Source organism: Molossus molossus, unplaced genomic scaffold (assembly GCF_014108415.1).
Source record: "Molossus molossus isolate mMolMol1 unplaced genomic scaffold, mMolMol1.p scaffold_m16_p_7, whole genome shotgun sequence".
NCBI lineage: Eukaryota > Metazoa > Chordata > Mammalia > Chiroptera > Molossidae > Molossus > Molossus molossus.
The window spans coordinates 41,621,433-41,647,697 of NW_023425401.1; the positions used below are offsets into that span (position 1 = coordinate 41,621,433).

The following is a 26,265-nucleotide window of genomic DNA, read 5'->3' on the forward strand; positions in this document are numbered from 1 at the left end:
TTTTTACAGCTGAGTAGTATTCCATTGTGTAAATGTACAACAGGCACTTGGGCTGCTTTCAAATCTTGGCTATTGTAAACAACGCTGCAATGAATGTGGGGGTACATAAATTCTTTCAAATTAGTGTTTCGGATTTCTTTGGATATATTCCCAAAAGTGGAATCTTGGGTCATAAGGCAGTTGCATTTTTAATTTTCTGAGTTAACTCCATACTGCTTCCCGCAGTGGCTGCACCAGTCTGTATTCTCACCAACAGTGCACAAGGATTCCCTTTCCTGCACATCCTCACTATCACTTGTTTGTTGATTTATCGATGATGGCCATTCTGACAGGTGTGACCCGTGACCCCTTCTGCTCAAAGAGACTAAAACCTCCTTACGATGGTTATTAGAGTATAGCCTAATTCAGTTCAGTAGTTAAAAACAAGAGGCTAGATTCATAACAGCTCCAAAGTGGGAACAATCTAAATGTTCATCAGTTGATCAAAGGATAAATAAAATATGTATATTCATACAATAAAATATGATTGCACCATAAGGAGGAATGATACTCTGATGCATGTTTCAACATGGATGACCTTGAAAACATGATAAGTGAAAAATGCCAGTCAAAAAGACCATACATTATATGATTCCATTTATATGAAATGTGCAGAGTCAGCAAATCCATAGAGACAGAAAATAGATTAGTGGTTGCCGAGGACTAGGGTGAGTGTGGAATGGTGAGTGAGTGCTGATGGGTACAAGGTTTCCTTTTGGGATGATGAAAATGATCTGTAATTAGATAGTGGTGATGGTTGCAAAGTCTTATAAGTTTAGTGATTATACTTAAACTTAATATGTATTGTAGATATTAAGAGGGTGAACTTTATGGCGTACAAATTATATATCAATTTTTTTTAAATGAGCAGCCATGAGCCCTGGCCAGTGTGACTCAGTTGGTTGGGTGTTGTCCTGTGCACTGAAAGGTTGCTGGTTCGATTCCTGGTCAGGACACATGCCTGGGTTTCAAGCTCGGTCCCTGGTAGGGGGCGTGCAAGGGGCAGCCAACCGATGTGTCTCGTACATTGATGTTTCTACCTCTCTCTCTCTCTCTTCCTCCCTTCCACCCTATCTAAAAAATCAATGGAAAAATATCCTCAGGTAAGGATTGACAACAACAAAAAGAACAGTCATGAAAATTCATGAGAAAGGAATATCTCTACAAGATAGTAAAACATAAAAAGCTACGGCAATTAAAATAGTAAAATCCAGGGGAATCTATCACATGAATAGGCAATTTAAAAAATTTTTTTTTTTTATGATTGATTTTTAGACCTAGAGGAAGGGAGAGGGAGAGAAAGAGAGAAACATTGCTGTGAGAGCGAAACACTGATCAGCTGCCTCCTGCAAGCCTCCTACTGGGGATCGAGCCCACAACCCAGGGCCCTGACTGGGAACTGAACCAGCGACCTCTTGGTGCATGGGATGGCGCTCAACCAACTGAGCCACACCGGCAAGGGCTGAATAGGCAATTTGATCAATAGAACATAATAGGGTCCAGAAATAGATATAAAACATTTAAGAATTAGTATATGATTAATATGGCATTATCTATCAATGGGAAAAGATGGATTATATAATTAACGGTGTTGAGTTAATTGTGCGGCCACCTGGAAAAACAGTGTGATCTTTCTCCTTCAATCCTTACTCTAAAATAACTAGATGGATCAACTGTGTTTAAATAAATATAAAAGAGTTAAACCGTAAAAAGAGAGACTAGAGCACAGCTCTATTGGACAATGTTTTTAAGATGATTCTTTGATTTTTACTACATAGGTCCCAAAGAAGCACTCATAAAGATTTACTGATGTGGAAGTTGCGGGGCCTGTTCCATCATGATAGGCGTATAGGAAATAATTTGACCATTCTAATGATATGCATGATACTAATAGCGATGAATAAACTTCTAACAGTGGCTATGTTATCATTATGATAATAATAGGTTGATGCAATGTCAATACAAAAAAAAACCCAAAAAACAGAGAAATTGGAATCAGAATTGTAAGTGACTGACTAGTGTGCAGGAGAAACAAAGTGTATATTTGTGAATTTAAAAGTTAGCAACTGTAACACTTGACCAAGAAATTTTGGCCAGAATAGAGATTTGACAAAAGAGATTTTTTTTTCAGACCTCTCAGACACACCAACAATGACAAGACACTGGCAAATAAACATCCTAGATCAAAGATACCAACTATTAAGAAATTTGGAATTTGTACTGGTTTGGGATGTGTGGGCATGAAAGGCAGGCCCACACAAAGGGAGGATTATTCATTGGCCTTTTCTGGAACTTCTGAAAATAAAAATAGTATAAAATAAGACCTTGTGGAATAATTTCATAATATCACCGTGGAGATTAATTTTTAGTTCTTTTCTTACCCCTCCTGTATGGCAACACTATGATTAGGAGAATGCATTAGGTATAAAACTTTGTGGTTAATGACTTACCTTAAATAATCAAAATGTCAAATCTGCTTTTGTATTCTTTAAGATCTTATATTGAAAAACCTATTATTTGTTTTGACAGTTGCTATCTATTGAATCAAAAGTTGATATAGCTATTAATTTTTTTTTTTTACTGTAAACATGTATTATTTCAATGAGCTGGACCATGGTAATATTTATTTAGGCTGTACTATGTGCAAGGTACTGGATTGTTATAGAGATTAGAATATGAACCATTTATCAATGTTGCCTTTTAAGGGGTTCGTTCTTTCTGGAAGAGGGAAGGCATATAAATAAATAGCTAACTAACTGCAGTAAGTTGGTGTCACATGAATCTGACTCTGGTTTTTATGCTGCATTGTTATTACAGGTGACCTAGCTCTGATGTCAGAAGTGTCCTAAGATAAAGTTCTTGTGAAGCATCAGCTTAAATTTGATAGTGAAAGATTTACAATAGCTGAGCCAGGAACATGAGCTCAGCATCCTTAAAATGTGTTGCTTATTTCTTTGCTTAGACAAATACAAGTTGGACTATATTTCCAGAAAATCATCCACTTGCCTTCATGAATAAAGATGATGTTACTACTTACAAAATAAGGCAAGATTTTGCTTTTCAGCTGAACCAGTGATTAGTTAACCAGATTTTCTGGTAGATTTTTATACAACTACTTTGGATCAAAGCAATGACCTATGTGCAAGGAAAAAACAAGATGAATAGCTCATTGCATAGGCCTGGATTTCATTCAGCTCACTTTACCTTGGTCAAAGCAAGCCAGTTAATGGGCCATCCACTTCTCTGCTATGTGACCTGACAGAAAGGAGAAATCAATCAAGCCCTGTGAGAGAGCTTCATTTGCTCTCATGTTTTTCAATCTGGACTTGCAAAGCATTAGCAAGAATTTTCAAAAAGTTTCAGTTTGCTGGTCCTTCAGGAGTTTAGTATCTACCCACCTTATCCAGGGCCGCCTGTACTTCAGCTTCACTTTCTGTGTCCAAGGCTGATGTGGCCTCATCCAGCAGCAGGATCTTGGGGTTGCGAACCAGGGCTCGGGCGATGGCGATTCGCTGCTTCTGTCCACCACTCAGCTGTGCGCCTCTGTCTCCAACAAGGGTGTCAAATTTCTACAACAGAAAACAAGAGAAACTGTGGAAGTTTTGGGTTTTTTTTTAGACAATTTTTTTTTTTTTTTTTATCCTCACTCGAGGACATTTTTCCATTTTTTGTTCAGATAGAGTGGGAGGGAGAGAGAGGAAGAGAGAGAGAGAGAAACATCGATGTGAAAGGGACACATAGAGTGGCTGCCACCCGCACGACCAACCAGGGCCGGGGACTAAGTGCAACCGAGGCACATGCCCTTAGCGGGAACCGAACCTGGGTCTCTCTGGACCGCAGGCCGACGCTCCAACCGCTGAGCCAAACCGGCCAGGGCTTAGATAATTTTTATAAGAGTTTATTTGAACCAAACTGACATGTGCTGGGGAGCAAGATCTCAAATGTTTCCCAAAGCACTTTAAATAGAAAAGGCTATGGAGTCTAGAAATTCACAAAGACAACATGGAGTTTCATTTTGACTATTGCAATGAGTCATAAATTATAATAAAATAAGTGAACACTGAATCCTAAAAACTACTAATAAATACTCTGTATAGCCCTGGCCAGTTTGGCTCAGTGGTTAGAGTGTCAGGCCGTGGACCAGAGAGTCCCGAGTTTGGTTCCTGCTAAGGGCAGGTACTTCGGTTATGGTTTGTCCCTGGCCCCGGTTGGGGTCCTGTGGGTGGCGACCACTCGCTGTGTCTCTCTCACATCAATGTTTCTCTCTTCCTCCTTCTCTCCCTTCCACTCTGTTTGAAGATAAATGCAAAAATGTCCTCGGGTGAGGATAAAAAAAATTTTATGATTTGTGTACCAGGCTATCCTCCTTGAACCTTCAACTGAATAATTTCTGGGATTTACCTACCAAAGTTGGATAATCCTGTACTCAAACATTATTAGCTTAACCTTTGAAGAAAGAACTCAGTCACATGAGGTAATAATCTAATTTTGAGGGCAACCACATGAAGAAAGCCTTTACCTGTGGTAATTTCATGATAAACTCATAGGCGTTGGCTTCTTTGACAGCTCTCTTTATCTCATCCATGGTGACATTTCCACGGCCATAACGAATATTTTCAGCAATTGTGGTAGAAAATAGCACTGGCTCCTGACTCACCACTCCAATTATTTCCCTTAGATACCTTACATTAAAGGTCCTAATATCCTGCCCATCGATGTTAATCTGGGGGGGAAAAAAAGGAACATTTTCATTAAATATTTTGAACCATCTGATATTTAAAGCATGAAGTCTCTTTCATTTGTTATGAAAAAAGTCTTAGCTAATATCAAACTTATTTTAGTGGTTAGAAATGAGAATAGAAACAAAGTGTAATATACAAGAAGAAAAATAAAGTATATGATCTCTTTTGATATTTATCATCTTACATATACAGTTTATTCATGCATGGATAATTCTCCATAAATTATTTGGGTTATATATTTTTGGCATACTATTATTTTTGCTTATCATGATTAAATTTTTTTTTTTTCTTTTTATCCTCACCCGAGGACATTTTTCCATTTTTTACTCAGATAGAGCGGGAAGGAGAGAGAGGAAGAGAGAGAAACATCGATGTGAAAGGAACACATCGAGTGGCCACCACCCACACGACCCAACCAGGGCCGGAGACAAACTGCAGCCAAGGTACATGCCCTTAGCGGGAACCGAACCCGGGTCTCTGTGGACCGCAGGCCGACGCTCTAACCGCTGAGCCAAACCGGCCAGGGCTACCATGATTAAATTTGAATTAAAATGTTCACTTTCCTACCCCGTTTATATATCATTTAGATGGCATTATTGTGTTTTACTATATGTGATACATTATACTTTTCTTTCGCATTTCCCACCTGCTGGACATTTGATTTTCTTCAAGAAACACTGAATAATCATTGTAGAAGTAGAGAACTACCAGGCTGAAGAGTGTGACTTATTTTTTTCTTCTCTAATAACAACTGCTTACCTGTACAATTAGCAGTGTATGCTGGGCATTTACTATTTGCTGAATAAAGAAAAGCAAGCCTCTATAAAAGATGTTAGAAGAAGAATGGCGTCTGCAGTGTGGGAGAGAGACTCAGCACACGGGTCCCAGCGCTGTCCCTGGGCTGTCTCCCCAGAGCTGGGGGCCCAGTGTCCCCTCACAGGACTCTGGTCTGCTCCATCCTCCCTCCGCTGGAACCCAGCGTATTAGCAGCTGAAGGTCAATCTTTCTCAGGTGCTTTTGCAGTTTCCCTGGGACCGCATTTGAAACCACACGTGCAACTGATAACAGAACCAGCCCCTCCGCCTCCACATGAACAAGCAGAGCAACAGTTCATGCTGAGAGCAACGGGAACTTTTCTAATCTAATCAGAACCTTCATTCTCTAGACTTGCAAACAAGACCATCTACTAAAACGTCTAATGAAGTTGAGTACAGAACAGGTATGTGGTAGTTGTGAATAGCTTTTGAAATCAGGAACAATGAGCCTGATTTAAACTTGATAATTCTCTAACTTTTTAATTAAAAAAGAGGAAAGTTTAGTGAATGTAGGATAAAGATTATAGTGCCTAATAAATTCTAAAGCAAATATTAACTGAACTACCATCTCTATTGTTATCTAGATATCATTTGCTAGACAACGTTGCTACAGTTAAAGATATTTTCAAATACTGGAATAATGTTTGCTAAAACTTGCCTTGTTCAAATTGTTAATTTGTTGGTATAAAAGGGGTAAATAAATACAAATATCTTTCCCAATATAACACTTTAATGAAGGAAATTAAAGAAGACAGATAAATGAAAAGATATTCTTGTCCATGGCCTAGAGGAATTAATATTGTTAAAATATTTATACTATTCAACATGATCTACAGATTTAATGCAACCCCTGTCAAAATTCCAATGGCATTTTCCACAAAAATAGTAAAAAAAACCTAAAATTTATATGGAATTGTAAATGACCCTGAGTAGCCAAAGCAATCTTGAGAAGGACAAGCAAAACTGAAGGCATTACATTTCCTGATCTGAAAGTATATTAAAAAGCTGTAGTAATCAAAGCAATATAGTACTGGTATAAAAATACACACATAGCAATAAGACTGGAAAACAACAACCCCCAAAACAGACACAAAGACCAATGGAACAGATAGAGATCCCAGAAATAAACACATACATACATGCTCAACCAGTATTTGATAAGGGTGCCAAGAACATACAATGGGGAAAGGATATTCTTTTCATTAAATGGTTTTGAGGGGAAAAAAACTACATATTCATGTGTAAAAGAATTAAGTTGGATCCTTATCTGACACCACACACAAAAAATTAACTTGAAATGAATTGAAAACTTACATGTAGTTCCTGAAACTATACAACTCCTAGAATAAAACATTGGGAGAAATCTCCTTGATACTGATCCTCGCAATAATTTTTTTTTGGATATGACACCAATAAAACAGGCAACAAAAGGAAAATAAACAACTAGGGCTATATCAAACCATGAAGTTTCTGCACAGCAAAGGAAACTATCAAAATATAAAAAAAAAAGACAACCTATGGAATAGAAGAAAATATCTGCAATTCATATATTGATAAGGAGTTAAAATCTAAAATGTTTATGGAACTCATACAATTCAATAGCAAAATAACACACAATCTGATTGAAAAATCAACTGAGGAACTAAATATCCTTTTTTTTTTTCCCCCAAAGAAGACATCCAAATGATTTAAGGTACATGAAAAGTGCTCAAGCCCTGGCTGGTTTGGCTCAGCAGTTAGAGCATCCGCCTGCGGTCCGGAGAGACCCGGGTTCGGTTCCCGCTAAGGGCATGTACCTCGGTTGCAGTTTGTCCCCGGCCCTGGTTGGTCGTGCGGGTGGCAGCCACTCCATGTGTCCCTTTCACATCAATGTTTCCCTCTCTCTCTCTCTTCCGCTCTCTCCCTCCCACTCTATCTGTGCAAAAAAATGGAAAAATGTCCTCGGGTGAGGATTAAAAAAAAAAGAAAGAAAAGTGCTCAATATCATGCTAATCATCAGGGAAATGCAAATCAAAATCACAATGAGATAGCACCTCCCATCTGTTAGGATGGCTATTATGAAAAAGACAAGATAGCAAGTATTGGTGAGGGAGTGGAGAAATGGGTACTCTTGTGCACTGTTGATTGGAATGTAAATTGGTACAACCATTATAAAAAGCAGTATGAAGTTTCCTCAAAAAATTAGAATGACCATATGATCCAGCAATTCTCGTTCTGAATAATATCTAAAGTAAATGAAATCAGGAGCTCAAAGAGGTATCTGCATCGACTCCCTTCGTTCAGGTTTATTGCAGTATTAGTCATAGTAGCCAAAATATTGAAATGAACTAAGTGTCCATGAATGGAAGAACTAATAATGTGGTATATATGTAGAAAAAAATATTGTTCAGTGATTAAAAAGGAAAATGCTGCCATTTGGGACAACATGAATGAATCTGGAGGACATTATGCCAAATGAAATAAGTATGGCCTAATTTCGAATTTAAAGACATCGAACTCACAGAAGCAGAGAGTAGAATGGTGTTTGCCTGGGCTTTGGTGTAGGGGGAAGTGGGTATACATTGGTCAAAGGGTACAAACTTCTGGTTATAAGATGAATAAATTTTTAAGATGTAATGTTCAGCATTTTGACTATAGTTAATATGTATTGCATATTTAAAATTTTCTAAGAGAGTAGATCGTGTGTTCTCACCACATACAAAAATTGTGAGGTGGCAGATATGTTAATGAACTTTATTGTGGTAATCATTTCACAACATCTATAATATCAAATCATCATGCCGTAGAGTTTAAATATACATAATTCTTTTTTTTTTTTTTTTTTGTTCAGATAGAGTGTGAGGGAGAGAGAGGAAGAGAGAGAGAGAAACATCGAAGTGAAAGGGACACATCGAGTGGTTGCCACCCGCACGACCAACCAGGGCCGGGGACAAACTGCAACCGAGGCACGTGCCCTTAGCGGGAACTGAACCCGGGTCTCTCTGGACCGCAGGCCAATGCTCTAACCGCTGAGCCAAACTGGCCAGGGCTAAATATACGCAATTCTTATTTGTCATTTGTACGTCAATAAAGCTGACAATATATGAAAAAATATTTTAATAATTTATAATATCAGCAGGAATATACAAATATATCTGTTTCATTATAATTTACTAGCTCTAGGTTTTAGAACTTTAATCTGTTTTTTTCTAATTAATGAAGTGGTAGCTTATATTTGTTTAAATTTGTATATATTTATACGCAAGGCTGACCATTTCTTGAAACTTTTTACAAATCTGAATTTACTCTTGAAAGACTTGTATGTTCACATATTCTAGATTCTTATTACAGTTGACCCTTGAATAATGTGGGGCTTAGGGGAACCGATCCCCCAGGAAGTCAAAAACTCACCCATAACTTTTGACTTCCCAAAACCTTAATTACTAAGAGCCTACCATTGCCAGAAGCCTTACCTATAACATAGTCAGTTAACACAATTTTGTATGTTATTTGCATTACATACTGTATTCTTACAATGAAGTATGCTAGAGAAAATACATTATTAGGAAAATCATAAGAAAGAGAAAATATATTTATAGTATTTATTGAAAGTTATCTGTATATGAATGGAACTGCACAGTTTATACCTGTGTTGTTCAAAGGTCAGTTGCAATTTGTCAAATAGTAAATAAAATAGTGTTCCGGTATATATCATAAGTCAATTGTTCCGATTCATCGCTTTCTTTTTTTATAGTTTTATGGATTTTTAAAAATGTTTTTATTGATTTTTTTTTTTTTTTTTTTTTTTGGAGAGAGGAAGGGTGAGAGAGAGAGAAACATCAATGGGAGAAACATGGATCGGCTGCCTCCTGCACTCCCATAATGGGGATCAAGCTGCAACCCAGGCATGTGCCCTGACTAGGAATTGAACCGGGACCTTTCAGTCCATGGGATGATGCTCAATCCACTGAGGCACACCAGCCGGGCTGTTTAATAGATTTTTATTGGAAAGAGGATTAAGAAAAAATTGAATTAATGGACTATACCACTGAGCATTTCTTCTACTGTTTTAATGGAAAATTGTTAAATCATGATGTGAACTATGAATATTTCTGAGTTATTGAATTTCTGAAGACTGCTTTTTCCCACTGACATGTATATTTTCCAAAAAAGATATGTAATACTCCAGGAATAATTTTTAAAAATAATATATTTTCAAATGCTTACCCTCAAAGGTTAACATTCTGCTAGCTTCTTTTTTTTTTTAAATAAAGAAAAATGTTTACACTTGAACCAACTTATTTTGTTTTAGTAAATGAGGATGAGTCTATATTTTTTCCTCCTTAGTAATATCAGATATTTCCAGGAATGTTTATTAATTTTATTAAATAAATAAATAATTTGTGTATCCTAGGAAACTGTATTAATTCCTATAATCTCTGTTCTACTTTAATTTTTTTAAAACTTTTCTTTGTGACTTGCAATCTTCCATTTTCAAAATAATATACTTTAAAATTAGGTAAACCCAATGTACTAAAACTAGGTACAATTGAGGAAATCTTAATATATACTGTGGGCTAGTATTATATCAGTGTTAAATTGCTGATTTTGATAATTGTTTTGTGGTTATGTAACATAATGTCCTTCTTTTTATATAACATATTCTGAAGTATGTAGGGGTCAAGGAACATGATGTACTTATCTTACTTTCAATGATTCAGAAAAAATACACATGTGTATGTGTACATATGTGTTTGTGTGTGTGTGTGTTTTACATACATGCACAAGCAAGTGGTCAAAATATAAACAATTAGTAAATCTGGGTGAAGAGTATAGTGAGTTCCCTGCTTACAATGTTTTGTAAGTTTGAATTTAACATAATTTTTAAAATTCTCACTCAAGGACATGTTTATTAATTTGAGAGAGAGAAAAAGAGAGAGAAGAAACATCAGTGTGAGAGAGAAACATCAATTGATTGCCTCCTATATGTGCCCCAACTGGGAATCAAACCCACAACTTAGGTGTGTGCTCTGACTGGGAATCGAACCCACAACCTTTCGGTGTACAGGACCATGTTCCAATTAACTGAGCCACCTGGCCAGGGCCTGAATTTAACACACATTTTTTTTAAAGTTTGTTTTTAAAAAGTATATGCTTATTGATTTTTTTAGAGAAAGGAAGGGAGAGATAGAAACATCGATGTGAGAAAGAAACATTAATCAGCTACCTCCTACACGCTCCCTACTGGGGATCAAGTTTGAAACCCGGGCATGTGCCCTGACCGGGAATCAAACCATGGGACCTCTCAGTCCACTGAGTCATACCGGCTGGGCTGAAATTAACACAATTTTTAAGAGGCAAAAAAATATATACCCTAGGCTATTACTGTCCCTCATGTCCCCAGAAGTAAGAGATTATCCCACTTTCCCCTTTAGATATTCCAAACTTTAAAAAAACTGAACTGTCTTTGATGAATTTAATCGTTGTCCAAAGATTTCTTGTGACCCTGATTACCAAATTGTTAACAATTGAGATATGAAATAATTTTGACCAAACCCAATAACTCATTGAAAAGAATTCTCTCAGTGGCTTGGATGACTGTTTCTGGTGATGTAGTAGATTATGAAGAGCTTAGTTGGAACAGAAAAGAATGCTGTCTAGCTTCTTTGGCTTTTATCATCTTGAATACTTGTGTTAAACCAGCCCGGCGGTTTGAATGCATTATCCAGATACATTGCAGTTCCATAGCCCTTTTACCAAAATTGCATTTACATGCAAATTTATTACTAAAAATCAATTTCAGAGGTCTACTTGATAACCAACTTCCCACTTTGGAGAACTTGGTTCTTCCCACTTACCATACCCTCATCAGGGTCATAGAGCCTCTGTATCAGCTGGACGGTTGTGCTTTTCCCACAGCCACTGTTCCCAACCAGGGCCACCGTCTGCCCACTCTGGACCTTCAGGTTGAGGCCCTTCAAGATCTTTGAGGAAAAGAGAGAAAAAGAATGCACTTCACAACAAAATCCTAAAAGGGGAGTAATTTGATTCAATTTAAATTTTTTTAAGTTATCAAATAGCCTCATCCCCACCCCTTGCTGATCCAGTGTAGCTGGGGAGCTGGGCTGCCACTACCCAGGTACCCACACTCCTGCCAATGTGGTGCTCTGAGCAGCACAGACACTGCAGACTGCAGCCTGGGGGCCTGAGGGTGGGCACCCTCAGGAGGCTGCACACACACCCCAATCTGCTCCAGGTGAGAAACATGAATGGGTAACAATAGAAACTGATATTGGAACACTGGAGATCAGCAGTTTTGCACAGGAAGCTTTGGGGGAACGTTGTTTACTGTAGTCTGCCTGAAATTGGGACAAAATTGAACAAACAAGATGAGTTTGGTGCTTCAGAAATTGTGAACGTGAACTCTTCTCCTCTATCAGGAGAAGTAACTGAAATTAATGAAACTCTTGCAGAAAATCCAAGACTTGTCAGCAAATCTTGTCACGAAGATGACTGGCTGACCAAGATGACACTGAGTAACCCTGCAGAGCTAGATGAACTAATAAGTTATGAAGCATGTGAGAAATACATAAAATCTATGGAGGAGTGAAAATGGAATCCCCTCCCCCCTGAATAAAGTATGATGAAACAACTTAATCTAGCTTAAATTGGTGGTGTATAGAAGATTTAAAATAGCAAATTTTAGCAGTATCAATGGAAAAAGCAACTGCAACAATGTTACTGTAAGAAAATACCTCTTCATTTTCTAACAAGTACAGATAAACACAATATGCACCTTTTTCCAATAACCTATAAGGCTACTCTCCAGTTATAATATTCAGAATTCCTGAAATTATCTGTGGTGAAATCTAGCTATAAAAATTACATAATTCAAAGATAACATTGTTATGTTAAGCCTTATATAATACAGGGTGGGGCAAAAGTAGGTTTACAGTTGTTCATATGGAAACATACAATAATTAATAAATAATAATACAAGAATAAACTCTGTTTTGTATACTCACATTTGTAAACTTACTTTTGCCCCACTCTGTATTATAATTTGCGTATATCTGTCTCTGGATTTGGGTCAAAATACTTAATGATCTTTCCATGGAAATAACTGGCACCAGAGAAAAGTTTTTATTAGTTGCTACATTGTCAAATGATGAACAACACTATCTTAATTTTGCAATATATTGGGTTTGCTGGTGCTATTTTTATACAGTGAAGCAACAGCTTTGCAGGAAAACAAGAAAGAGTTTAATAAAAGTTTCAACTTCATTAAAAAAAAAAAACCTACCAAATAAAGGAATATAACCCCCAAAAGAAAAAGCACATAAATATCAAAATATTAGAGACTTTAGACTCTTTAAGATTATGAAATAATCAATCTGTGTTAGAAATTCCTGTAGATACTATTTACAGTACCTTGACATTAGCTCGAGCTGGATAAGAAAAATGAACATCATTGAACTCCAAATTCCCTTTGATGTTGTCTGGTTTGTGTCCTCTCTCTGAAAAACTGTCAATTTTAGGATTCTAAATAAAACAAAATTCAATGACTATTCTATCATACAATAAACAATTGCATTTTAAAGAAATATAATTCAGCAAATTCCAAAAATAAGGCCTGGAAGGACACACTCTTTCTCACATGAGACAGAACCCAAAATTGTGTGTGTGTGTGTGTGTGTGTGTGTGTGTGTGTGTGTAAGAAAATATTCATTCTCAGAAAACAGGCACTTCTTTAAAAGAATATAGGGATATACTCATTTTATTTTGTACAATATTTAACTTTAAGATTTTGGCATATCCTTATAAATTTTCTAAATGGTCACATATGCAAATTTATACAAATGCATTAACAAAAACCTGCTATAATTGATATAGCCAGGTATTTCTTCATTTAGTGAAAATTAGCTTATTCCTAAATAATAAATGTAAGGGGTTGGGTTGAGAAGACTGACTGAACAATTGATTAGAGCCAAGTTATTTAGGGACAATGTAAACTTTCAATACATTTGGAAGCTGAGCAATTTTCTCATGACTTCGATTAGTGAAACAGGAGGAATTGCTTGGATCAAATGATCGAATTTCAGTTATCATCTTTGCGTTTTATCTGTGCGTAAACAGTGACACAGTTTAATATGTCAAAACCATTTTCTTTTTTCCACTGCAATCAATACAACTAATTCAACATAGTTATATCAACAAAATTATATCTAACATACAATAATCTTTTTTCTTTTTTGAAGAGGGGCAACCCAGCAAAACATATTGTCAATTTTGGTCCTACCAATAATTTTTCCACCCAGTCATCCTATATATAAATCATAATATTCTCAGTCTGGCTACAAAATGAAAAAGAAAAGAAAAGAAAAAAAAAACTAAGAAGACAAACATCTTTGCTCTAAACTCTAGTAATAACACAACTGCAGATGTACCTTTCCAAAATTAGATCAGGGTTATTATATTAATTAAAGATAAACTTTTAGAAATACTAATAAGAGGCATTTTGCTTCATTCATTACTAGAAGAGGTTGTTAATGTCACATAATTAATATTCCACATGATATTTAACCTAAAGCCAGATTTAATTACCCAAGCCTCAAGGAATTTTTGAACATCAAAATAATAAATGACTCACATTATCTATAATATCAAAGATCACAGATGCGGCTCCTCTCGCATTGGCAAAAGAATCAATACATGGAGCAGCCTGTCCAATGTTGAAAGCTCCAATCAGAATAGAAAAGAAGACCTGAGCAAAAGAACATGAGAAACAGTTATAATGGACTGGGGTCCATTATCTCAAACATAATGTGTGTGAAAACACACTCTACAAAGGGTTGAGTTTAGATTTATCCTCTAAAATTTTTTTTAGCAAAAGAGCAAAATTTACAAGGTAACTATAGCATTTCATTGCATGAATGAGTTTCTTCAACCTCAAAATAGTTGTCTAGCTTGTCAAACTATCTATTGTTCTTCTAAGCTTATAAAGAGTCAAAACAATTTTCAAACCTATTTCCTTGATTCTGAAGCTTATACCATCAGAGGGAAGCATATTCCATCAGTATTATTATTCTGATTTTCTCTAACTATATATATAATATACCGAATGTTCAAAAAGAAACATGGTAGATTTTGACCCCATGGAATTTTCCTTATAAATTTACATACATATTTTAATAATATTTTTAATATAAGAACTAGTTCACACATTATAAAACACTAAATCACACCTGTGTGCACTGATTAGTAATTCCTTTACACAATCATTCTGCACTATACCACACAAAACATATTTCCCTTTATATTTGTTTTACTAGGAAAATAAATTGATGTAGAAAAGCGAGGAATGTAGCTTCAGGAATCCAGATTATTAGCATAATTCAACTGAAGAAAACATAAATGAAGAGAATTGCTCTTTCTCTCTGGGCAGAGCAAAACTTCATCACAGTTCGGCTTTTCTCAGATGACAGTAACAATAACACTTCACATAACCAGAACTAAAGTATGCCTCACTCCTCACTGTCCAGAACCAGGAAGAAAGCAAAACATTTCTACCAAACTAAATGTTACAAAGTCAATGCACTAGAGCCCTTTACCCAGAGGATGTTTCTGGGCTCTCTGCACCATGGACAGATACAACTCTCCAGCCCCATTGGGGAGTTGTCACCATCCCCATACTACAAAAGAGGAGACAAGGCCACAGAGGACACACTCATCACAGAAGGGAATAGCAAAGTCAGGATTCAGTCTCCCTTCTTCATAACATTTAGCAAGCAAGGAACTGAGAAAGGTAGAGAGCTTCTACGCTATCAATCAGAGACGACACCAAATGGGGGGGGGGGGCAGGGGACACAGCAATTATGAAAGCGCACCCAGCCATACAGCCCTCAGCACCTCAGCAGAGTCTGAAGATACCACACTGAAAACATTTTGAAGTGCTTAATTTTCATGATGGCCCTGAGTCATCAGCAAAGGGACAAACTGTGTTGAATATGTTTTGTCTAGAGAGACAGGGAAGTTCAGGTTTCAGAAGATCACTGAATGGTTGCACATTGTTCTGGTTGTCACTGACATGAAAGGATGGTCACAAAATTATTTCTAGTTCATAAAAAAAGGTTACAGAATGATACCCATAATAAAATCCCAGTTTTGAAATAACAAAAAATATGTGTATATATAGAAAATGATCTGAAAGATATATAACAAAAGTTATCATTAAATGTACATGGATTATTAGATTATGAGTAATTCTAAGTAATTCCTACTTTTCAAAGTTATGTATTCTAATCTTTTTAATAACTAGCATATATTATTTTTATAATCCTAAAATAAGGCTATTTTCATTTTGAAAAAGAAAAAGAAACTAAAGTAACTTTGCATCTCGTATTTCAGATGGCTGATGTTTTATATTATATAAATTAATTTGTTGTTGTTAATCCTCACCCAAGGATATCTGTCTATCGATTTTTAGACAGAGTAGAAGGGAGGGAGGGAGAGAGAAACATTAATGTGAGAGAGATGCATTGATTGGTTGCCTCCTGCATGACCCTGACCAGGGCTGGGGATCACAACCGCAACCCAGGTACATGCCCTTGACCAAGAATCAAACTCAAGACCCCTTGGTCCAAGGGCTGATGCTCTAACTGCTAAGCCAAACCGGTCAGGGCTATATTATATAAATTTAACATTCCCTCACTATATGACCTATCTATAGTAATGTTTACTTTATTATATAATAAAAATCAAGAGCATATTGAAGATGGCTCCAATCCATATTTGTTCACTCATAAATTTATTCAATTTTTATTTCTTTTTACATGTTGTATGTATCTCAGTTGGTCTTGATACATGCTATTTTCTTGTCCCCACTCAAAATTATGCCTTGTGAGGATGCCCACTTTCGCCACTCTTATTTAACTTAGTACTGGAAGTCTTAGCCACAGCAATCAGACAGGAGGAAAAAATAAAAGGAATCCAAATAGGAAAGGAGGAAGTAAAACTGTCATTATTTGCAGATGACTTGATACAATATGTAGAAAACCCCAAAGACTCCATAAAAAATTTACTACACTTCATAAATGAATTTGGCAAGGTAGCAGGATACAAAATTAACGTCAAGAAATTGATGGCATTCTTATACAACAATAATGAACTCACAGAAAGAGAAACTAAGAAAACAATCCCATTTACCATTGCAGCAAAAAAATTAAGATACCTAGGAATAAACTTAACCAAAGAAATAAAAGACCTATTTGCAGAAAACCACAGGTCATTGAAAAAAGAAATAGAGAAAGATATAAAAAAAAAAAGTGGAAGCACATACCTTGTTCATAGATTGAAAGAATCAACATCACTAAAATGTCCATACCACCAAAGCAATCTATAGATTCAATGCAATTCCCATCAAAATACCAAAGACATAGTTCACAGAACTAGAACAAATACTTCAAAAGTTCATATGAAACCAAAAAAGACCTTGAATAGCCACAGCAATCTTGAAAAAGAAGAATGAAGTTGGAAGGATCACATTACCAGATTTCAGGTTATACTACAAAGCCACTGTAATCAAAACAGCCTGGTACTGGCACAAGAACAGACATATAGAACAGCGGAACAGAACAGAGAACTCGGAAACAGACCCAAGGCAATATGCTCAATTAATATTTGACAAAGGTGGCAAGAGCATACAGTGGAGTAATGACAGCCTCTTTAATAATTGGTGTTGGGAAAATTGGACAGCTACATGCAAAAAAAAAATGAAACTAGCCCTGGCCAGTTTGGCTCAGCGGTTAGAGCGTCGGCCTGTGGTCCGGAGAGACCCGGGTTCAGTTCCCGCTAAGGGCATGTACTTAGGTTGCAGTTTATCCCCGGCCCTGGTTGGTCGTGTGGGTGGCAGCCACTCGATGTGTCCCTTCACGTCGATGTTTCTCACTCTCTCTCCCTTCTTCTCTCTCCCTCCCATTCTATCAGTACAAAAAAAATGGAAAAGTATCCTCGGGTGAGGATAAAAAAAAAAAAAGAAACTAGACCATCAACTTACACCATACACAAGAATAATCTCAAAATGGGTAAAACTTAAATGTGACTCATGAATCCATAAAAATCCTGGAAGAAAATGTAGGCAACAAAATTTCAGACATCATACGCAACAGAATTTTCACTGATACATCACCTAAGACAACAGAAACAAAGGAGAAAATAAACACAGGGGCCTACATCAAACTCAAAAGCTTCTGCCCAGCAAAAGACACAATCATCAAAATGGAAAGGCAACCCACTGTATGGGAGAGCATAATTGCCAATGATATATCATAACGGGTTAATTTCCAATATATAGAGAGTGCTCATACAACTCAACAAAAGGAAGACAAACAAAAGGAAGACAAATAACCCAATTAAAAAATGGGCAGAGGAACTAAATAGACACCTCTCCAAACAGGACATACAAATGGCCAAGAGACATATGAAGAAATACTCAACGTCACTAATCATCAGAGAGATGCAAATTAAAACAACAATGAGGTATCACCTCACACCTGTCAGAATGCCCACCATCAACAAATCATCAAACAACAAGTGTTGGAGAGGGTGTAGAGAAAAGGGGACTCTAGTACACTGCTGGTGGGAGTGCAGACTGGTGCAGCCACTATGGAAAACACTATGGTGTTACCTCAAAAAATTAAAAATTGAACTGCCATTTGACCCAGTGATCCCACTTCTAGGAATATACCCTAAGAATCCTGAAACACCAATCAGAAAGAATATGTGTACCCCCATGTTCCTAGCAGCACTATTTACAATAGCTAAGATCTGGAAACAGCCCAAGTGTCCATCAGTAGACGAATGGATAAAAAAGCAGTGGTACATATACACAATGGAGTACTATGCAGCTGGAAGAAAGAAAGATCTCTTATCCTTTGAGACGACATGGAGGGACCTGGAAAGTATTATCCTAAGCAAAACAAGCCAAACAGAGAAAGACAAATATCACATGATCTCACTTATTTGTGGAATATAACGAACATAACAGTCTGAGGAACAGGGTAGTCCCAGAGAGGTGGAAGTGGGGTACAGACTGACAATCCCCTGAAGAGGGGGTGGTGGGGGGGAGAAAAACCACAGAACTTATATGCATGTATGCATGAACAATGGACATGGACAACAAAGGTGGGGACAGGGTGGGGAGGGAGAGTGAGGGGGGAATCAGTGGGTGAAAAAGGGGAAACATCTGTAACAAAAATAAATACATTAATTAAGAAAAAAAATTATGCCTTGTGTATTCTAGAAGGTTAACTCTGCCCACAGGTTAGAACAAAGATTCACCAAAAGAAAAAAACCTATAATCATGGCTCATCTCTCAAAAAGGAGGACTATGAAAATAAAGAAAAGGTAGATGGATAAGCAATATTTTTAGATTCTTTATTAATATTAGGAAAACTACTTACTGTCATTGCATTTCCCAGAGTATATTCCTTTGATATCACTAGAGTGGATCCATACCAGAAGGCCAGTGCATACGAGGCATATATTAACAGAAAGGCAATGCCCATGGAAATGTTTGCTGAAATTGCTTTTTTAATTCCAATCTTTTTGGCATTTTCTAGATGTTTCTGATACCTACCAGAAAAATGAGGGAAAACATTATAATAAGTAAACAATCCATAATCTGAGCCATACTCACCTCCCATATAGTTGGAGGTTTAAGTACCAAAGCCACCAAAGTAAGAAATTGCTGGGGAGACCCAGCTTCCTGAAAACCGAACCAACTCAGGGTCAGCCACATAAGGCTGGAACCCATCTGATCCTTCTTTTCACTGGCCTGGACCCTTTCCCTTGGTCCTCACCAGTCCAACCCATGTTCCTGCAGCTGTTCCAGAACTGAACTATCATCCCTGGGATATGGAAGAGCTTCATCATCACCTTCATGACCAGCATCACAAGTCAAGGTAAAGGTGGAGGGAGAGAAACCAAGCCAACCAAGAATGACACAAAATGTAAATAATATTCAGGACTCTTAAAATAGATTCTTAACACAGCTTAATTTCTCTTCTCTAGAGAAAAGAAAATCCTTCCTCTGTTGCCCCATTGGGTGAGAAACAGGAATTTTACAGGTTCTTATACTTAAACGTAGGCCTTTGCCTTTTTGTTGTTGTTTTGTTTTTTGAACACTTGATCTTCAACTGTCAAGCCAGGGTAGAAGGTTATTAAGTGGTCACCACGTGTGGGATTTGGGTTCTTACTCAATTGTTCAGAATTTTAGTTTCATTGTCTATAAAATGAAGTTAATAATGCCTACCTTGCAAAATAATTGTGAGGCTGACAGACACTTATAGAAAGTAGTTAGTACAGTGCTGGCATGAAGTTGGCAAAACCTAACAATTCCTATTTCCACTATTACTACCATTGCTCTCAAAGGTCATCTCTTTCTGAATATTGCTTATTCTACAATTATCATATTTTTGATAGTAATTAAAATTAGTATTACTGGCATCTAAGATTTGATACAAAGGTACAAATATCTAGAATGGCTCTGTTAAATTGCAGTGTTTTTGTTTTGTTTTTTTACATCAAAATTTAAATTAAATCTACCTTTCCATGCTAGACACAGAGAGTATATAAATTTAAATTTTGGTTCCATAAATTCAGAAAAAAATCCAATGGATATACAATGAGACTTTTGGGGAAATATCACATAAAACAGGATGTTTCTGTTTCTAACAAAAAACAAACACCATATTTTTTTTTTAGTTTAACCAAATGAGATGTTAAGAATTTATTAGTATGTAAAGAATGTATGCTGCCACCAAAAAGTGTTTGTCTTTTTAATTCCTTGAAGTGCCCAGTTCTTCAGTGTTCTTTCCACAGTGCTGGGCACCGCATTTAGCAGAGCTGTCTCTGGGGAGACAGCCAGCAGGTCAGGTCCAGAATGGAGATTAGTCCTGGGGTGGGCCTCGAGGCGTGTGCAGAGATTTACATCCGCTGCAATGTGACGCAAAGCTCCGGTGACAGTGGTGGACATGCTGTAGTTACCTTCGCTTAGGCGGCTTGCTTACTGCAGCTAATGGAGCGGCACTGATTACACTCACATCCTGAGGTCCACCTGAGGGTTAGTGTGGTCTGTGTGGGCTATTGTGTACAGGAAGCAGCAGTAAGAGAGAAAAAGGGAGAGGTTAGAGAACCAGAAACATGGTGGGTTTGAAGAGGGCTTAAGGAATAGAAAAATAGAAAACGAAATGGAGGAAATTAGGGAAACTTGGCCTTTAATGCTAGAGAATTTCCAAGAATTTCTACTTCAGAGTTGTGGGTATCAGGAGTCCCAGAACAGAACAGCAAAAGAAAATACTTTACACAGAATTACATTTTGGCTATATGAGGGGATGTTATTATTTAGAGAAAACTGGCTGGGCACATTTAAGTAAAGTAGAGAGAGCACCCTTCATCAGTGGGCTTTGTTCTGCCCTTTAGAATTTTTATATATTAAGTTCCTTTAGAGCAGGGATACTTGACCTGGGATCCAAGGTCAAGGAACTTGAATGGGAGGAAAATTACATATTTATTTTCACTAACCTCTAACTGAAATTTAGCATTTCCTTTCATTATCAATGCAGGCAACAAACCACGTAGTATTAGCAGTAACTGTGACTTTGTTGCCAATAGAAATCCCAGATCATTTTCATATCATTTTCAATTGCTACAAAGATCTTTAAGTATCTTTTCCCCACATCCCTACTTTGGAACTACAGTAGCTATGAGACTCATAGTTAGCTCTTATTATTTAATATGTTAGCAAAATAGACACATATTTACTATATCACATTTTGATAATTGGACTTCAATATAATTGGTTTCCTTTGTAATCCTCTGCATTTTGTTTTATGCATTTGAAATCATTATTCTAAAGAGGGAATCCATGGGCTTCATCAGACTGCCAAAGCAGTCCATGGGACATAAAAGGGTAAAAGCCTGTTTTAGAGTCTGGTGTTAAACTCTAGCCATCAGTGAAGGGTGCCTATAACTTGTGGGGGAATTTTAATATTAAGAAAAGAAAAGTAGTGAACACATACCACAAAAGAACGAGCAACAAAATATAAAAGTGGGTTCTTTGAACCAGTAGACAAAGAACCTTCCTGACCTTTCCAGCTCTTTTTTCTGGCCCCCAAAAGCTATCACAGTCCGGATGGCCCCCAGTGCCTCTTCTGCCACAGCGCCTGCTTTCGCATATGCAGCTAGTTCTTTGTCACTAAAAGCCGAGAGTATCTGGACAGAAGAGAAACATTCATGACTTTTGTATAGGGAGACAAGTTAAAAGGCAGTCGGGTCAGCCCTCAAAGTTACTTTTTCTCCCCCAACCCTATCCTTTACTGAACAATGGAAGTCATGAAGCAGATGACACTCCATGTAACAGCTCCAGTGGCTTCCTCCACCTCTACAACAGCTGGCTCTGATCCCCTTTGTGATACGTTCCTCAAGAGAAGTCAGGAAAAGGAAATCCACACATAATTCTCTAAATAGCATTTTGGGGAACAGTTCAAGTTCCACATCTAGTATGTTTTGTTCTCTGTTGATTGCCAAAAAACAAAAACAAAATAAAACCTTACTGCTTTGAAAGGATGGCCCATCCTTCCTTAGTGTAGTGATTTTTAATTACTATGAAAGAATAGTTCCAGATCTACGCCTGTGCATTCTACTGATTAATAAGACAGCTAAACAAGATGTTTCTGGAGAAAGGTAAAGAAGAATCAAAACAAGATACAAGCAGTTTATTAACTAAGTCATCAACCCTGGAGTGAGCAAAATTGCCAGTAAAATTTCTCAACTCTGCAGTGTTGGCCGAAGTAGAACAGGTTGTGTGTATTTTACTGTAAGGCAAAATTGAAAGAGTGCCACTCAACCGTCAAGGTAATAATTAAAAACAAATAGAATTAAACCAAACAAAAAAAAATTTTTTATATTCACACAATAGTTTGGAGGAATGTTGTGTTTTAAAATTGGGTTTCCTTAAGTAAGGACATAACCATATGTATAATTTAAACTATTATACCAGAAGATTTACCCAAAGAAATAACAGCAGTGTAAAAAATCTGAAATTGAGGTAATAACTGTGACTTTTTTTTAATCCTCTCTGAGGACATGGCACTACTGATTTTTAGAGAGAGGAAGGGAGGGAGGTAGAGAGAGAGAGAAACAATGAAGAGAGAAACATTGATTGGTTGCCTCTATACGTGTCCTGACTGGGGATGGAACCCGAAACCCAGGTACGTGCTCTGACCAGGAATTGAACTCACAACCTTTGGTGTATGGGATGATTCTGTAACCAACTGAGCCACCTGGCCAGGACAACTGTGACATTTTGAATCAGATCTAAAATAAATTTCCTTATTAAAGCACCATATTAATATATATATGCGTCTGAATGTGGTTTCAACTAACATTTAACACTGATCTGCACAAGTACAAGTTCTAGAATCCTGCATCTTTAAAATAACTCTGTATATGTGGGTTAACATACATGAAAATGCCCACGTTTCACATACCTTTGCCCAAACAGCTGCAGAGAGTCCCAGGATAGGGCTGATGGCCATTATCACAAGGGTGAGCTTCCATCCTCTCATGAACCCCACTATGAATCCTGCAAAAAACGTGGCTACTGCTTGAAAGAACATTCCAACCTTGTCACCAATTCCTTCACTGATTTTGGAGATGTCACTAAAAAAGATCACACCTAAGTGGTTACAGGCAGGAGGTCTTCAGTTAGAAAAGTGAAGCAGACATCTAACAAACACGTAGGCAGGTAAGACTTGTTCACACACTGCAAGCCTCTTTCAGAGTCTTAGCCTCTTGAATGATATTTTCCCCACCTAAATACTGTACAAAGGAAGAAATTCAGGATTAGTTCATGCTTCTAAGAACTTAATATAATTAAAGTTGTTACTATTCAAGCTGATAATCCTATAAGAGAAGCATTAACATTGTGAAGATGAGTCAATTTGTCTAAAAGCAGAAGCTAGGGTATGACAATGATAATAGGGAAGTGCTCCTTCCTTCTACCATTGGCACTGTCTTCAATCCACTCTATCCTCAATACAGCAGCCAGTGTGATCCTTTGAAAATGGAAGTCTGAACAGGCCACTCCTCAGATAAAAAATGTGCAGTCACTGCCCATTTCACTCAGAGTGAACAATGAAGTCCTTACTGAGGGCAACCAAGTCCTAAATGCCTTGACCTTCCCTCCTTTTGGACCTCATTTTCTCACTACACTCTTGCCAAGACTGCCAGTAAGAAAACATTTGTCTATCTCCTCCTGCTGGAACATAAGCCACAAGATGCTAGAGATCTTTGCCTGGGTCACTGCTATATCACAGTGCTTGGCACGTAACAGATCCTCAAATTGATAAATAAGAGAAGAGTCAGCAATAACTAAGGCAAGTCTCTTTGTGAATTCATTCAATCTTGGGATTCATTCATTCAACCATCTTAATGAGTATATAACATCTGTCAGGCCCTGCAATAAGCTCTGTGAGAGATAAACAAGTATATAAGATGTGAGCTCAGTCCCCAAATAAACCTACTATATAACCGAGGAGAAAAACTAACAGATAAGTAAAATATTCTGTAGCCTAGGCTGTAAGTGCTAGAAATGGCTGTCAGATCATCTATTCTCAATACATATCAAATGCTTGGGTCTAGTAACTTTTTTCAGTTAAAATCTTCCCATGACAAATTTTCAGTTAGTGGTTAACTTCTTTACGCAAGTGTAACATGAACAATACACTTACTCTGTCAGCCGTGTGTTGAGTTCAGTGGTGTCATTGATGTCAAACCAGCCTATTTCTTGTCGGAGAACAGCATGAAAAAACTCTTTCCTAATTTTCCTAATCTGTCGGCCGGCTGCCAAAGTCCAAAATGAAACTTGTATATAGGCAGCAACAAGGACTCCGGCACCTAATCCTGAGTAATAATATGCATATCTGGAAAATAGTTAGAAAGTTTCTTTATATAGTGTTCTTTATTCATCTCTTTCAGGAGTAATCTTCAGAACTGGGAATAAATACATTTACTGAACTGATCACAAAGATTGTGTAGGGCATTATAACAAATATACATTAAAAGTTGTTGTTGTTTTTCTCTTAATGACAAGTATCACATGATCTCACTTATTTCTGGAATATGACGAACCAAACAAGCTGAGGAACAAAACAGATCCAGAGACATGGAAGTGGGGTGTAGACTGACAAACCTCAGATAGGTGGATGGGGGAAGGGAAGAGATAAACCACAGAATTTATATGGACGTATGTGTAAACAAGGACATAGACAATAATGCTGGGGGGGGGGTAGGCGGGGTTAGGAGGAGGCTGTCAATGGGGTAAAAAGGAGAAACATCTGTAACAAAAATAAATAAACATTAAAAAATAAAATAAAAAGTTTTTTCTCTTTTCTTAAATTAGAAGATGATGGCAAATTAAATTATTTGAATTATCAGCCAAAGAAAACAGATAAACTTTTGTGGCTAACTGCAAAAAAATAGTGTTGTTAATAATTAATCATTTGAAAACTGACATTGACAATTTGTAGATACAAGTTGATTCATCTTTTATAATTAATATTCTAGACTTGCATATCTTGTACTGAAAAAGTTTACTACTATTCGACATATTGCAAATATAGGAATAAACAAATTGAGTATGTTAAATGTTTCTTATTAAGTTTTCATATTGTTTATACAGGGAACCTAAAAATCCCTGTTCCAATTTGGCAGAATTAAAAAAATGTTTTAATAGTATGCTAAAATTTTATGAATTCAAACTAAGTTGAAGTGAGGGCTTAACTAAAGTACAGGAAAGTTAGTATCTTTAAAAATAATAAGTTCAGCCCTGGCTGTTTTGGCTCAGCAGTTAGTGCGTCAGCCTGTGGACAAGAGTCCCGGGTTCAATTTCTGCTAAAGGGCCCGTATCTCGGTTGCAGTTTGTCCCCTGCCCTGGTTGGGGTCGTGTTTCTCTCTCTCTTCCTCCCTCCCACACTATCTGAACATAAATGCAAAATGTCATCCGGTGAGGATGCTAATACTAATACTAATACTAATAATAAAAAATTCAGTTTCAATACTTTCAAATATACTTTTCATATAATTTTACAAACTTCTTTCAGGCCTGCTATAGCATACAGATAGTAGTCATTTATATCAGGAACATTAATTGATATGTAAATACACAAACATTATGTGACAAGCTTTTAAGATTTCCATTAAGATGTCTAAAGTAGGAGGCAAATGCCATCAATGACATTATTGGATTGGCTGATAAAATTGGAATACATGTGGTAGATTAGATCAAAGTAGTGTATCAATATTAAATTTACTTAAGTTGATATCCTATTCTTAAGAACCACACTGAAGTATTTATTGTGAAGGGCCAGATGTATGCAACTTCAAATGGCAGGGTTGGGGGTGGTATAAATGATAATAGGTTAAAGAGTATAACAAAAGGAAAAGAGTACATATATTAGCCAATTACCTAGTCATTTCTTCTTCCAGAATTCTGCCTGGATTTAACATTGACAATGAAAAATTCACTAAATAAAAACAAAACAAAACAAAAATAAGACATTTTTGAAAGGTTGACCTATTAATAGATAATGCGAGGTTTAAAATTCTTTTTTCTTTTCACTTTACTTGAG

At 36.9% G+C, this 26,265-nt stretch overlaps 1 protein-coding gene across 20 annotated transcripts in view; it reads right to left on the bottom strand.

Moving 5' to 3' along the window:
• Positions 1-26,265, bottom strand: part of LOC118619596 (phosphatidylcholine translocator ABCB4) — a 205,226-nt gene that overhangs the window by 46,450 nt on the left and 132,511 nt on the right. For 15 of the 20 annotated variants that reach the window (XR_004957304.1, XR_004957308.1, XR_004957306.1 and 12 more), the window contains exons 5-14: positions 26,103-26,160; positions 24,367-24,558; positions 23,125-23,296; positions 21,723-21,847; positions 19,036-19,207; positions 14,226-14,339; positions 13,007-13,117; positions 11,434-11,559; positions 4,559-4,762; positions 3,438-3,608 (exon numbers count right to left, since the gene is read on the bottom strand). The exons of 1 other annotated variant lie outside the window; for it this stretch is intronic. Coding sequence is in view for 13 of the 19 variants with exons in the window: in XM_036246273.1 (XP_036102166.1) it covers positions 3,438-3,608; positions 4,559-4,762; positions 11,434-11,559; positions 13,007-13,117; positions 14,226-14,339; positions 19,036-19,207; positions 21,723-21,847; positions 23,125-23,296; positions 24,367-24,558; positions 26,103-26,160 (1,445 nt within the window). In the remaining 6 variants the exon portion in view is untranslated. 4 more of the 20 variants (XM_036246281.1, XM_036246280.1, XM_036246284.1 and 1 more) reach the window with 4 other exon arrangements.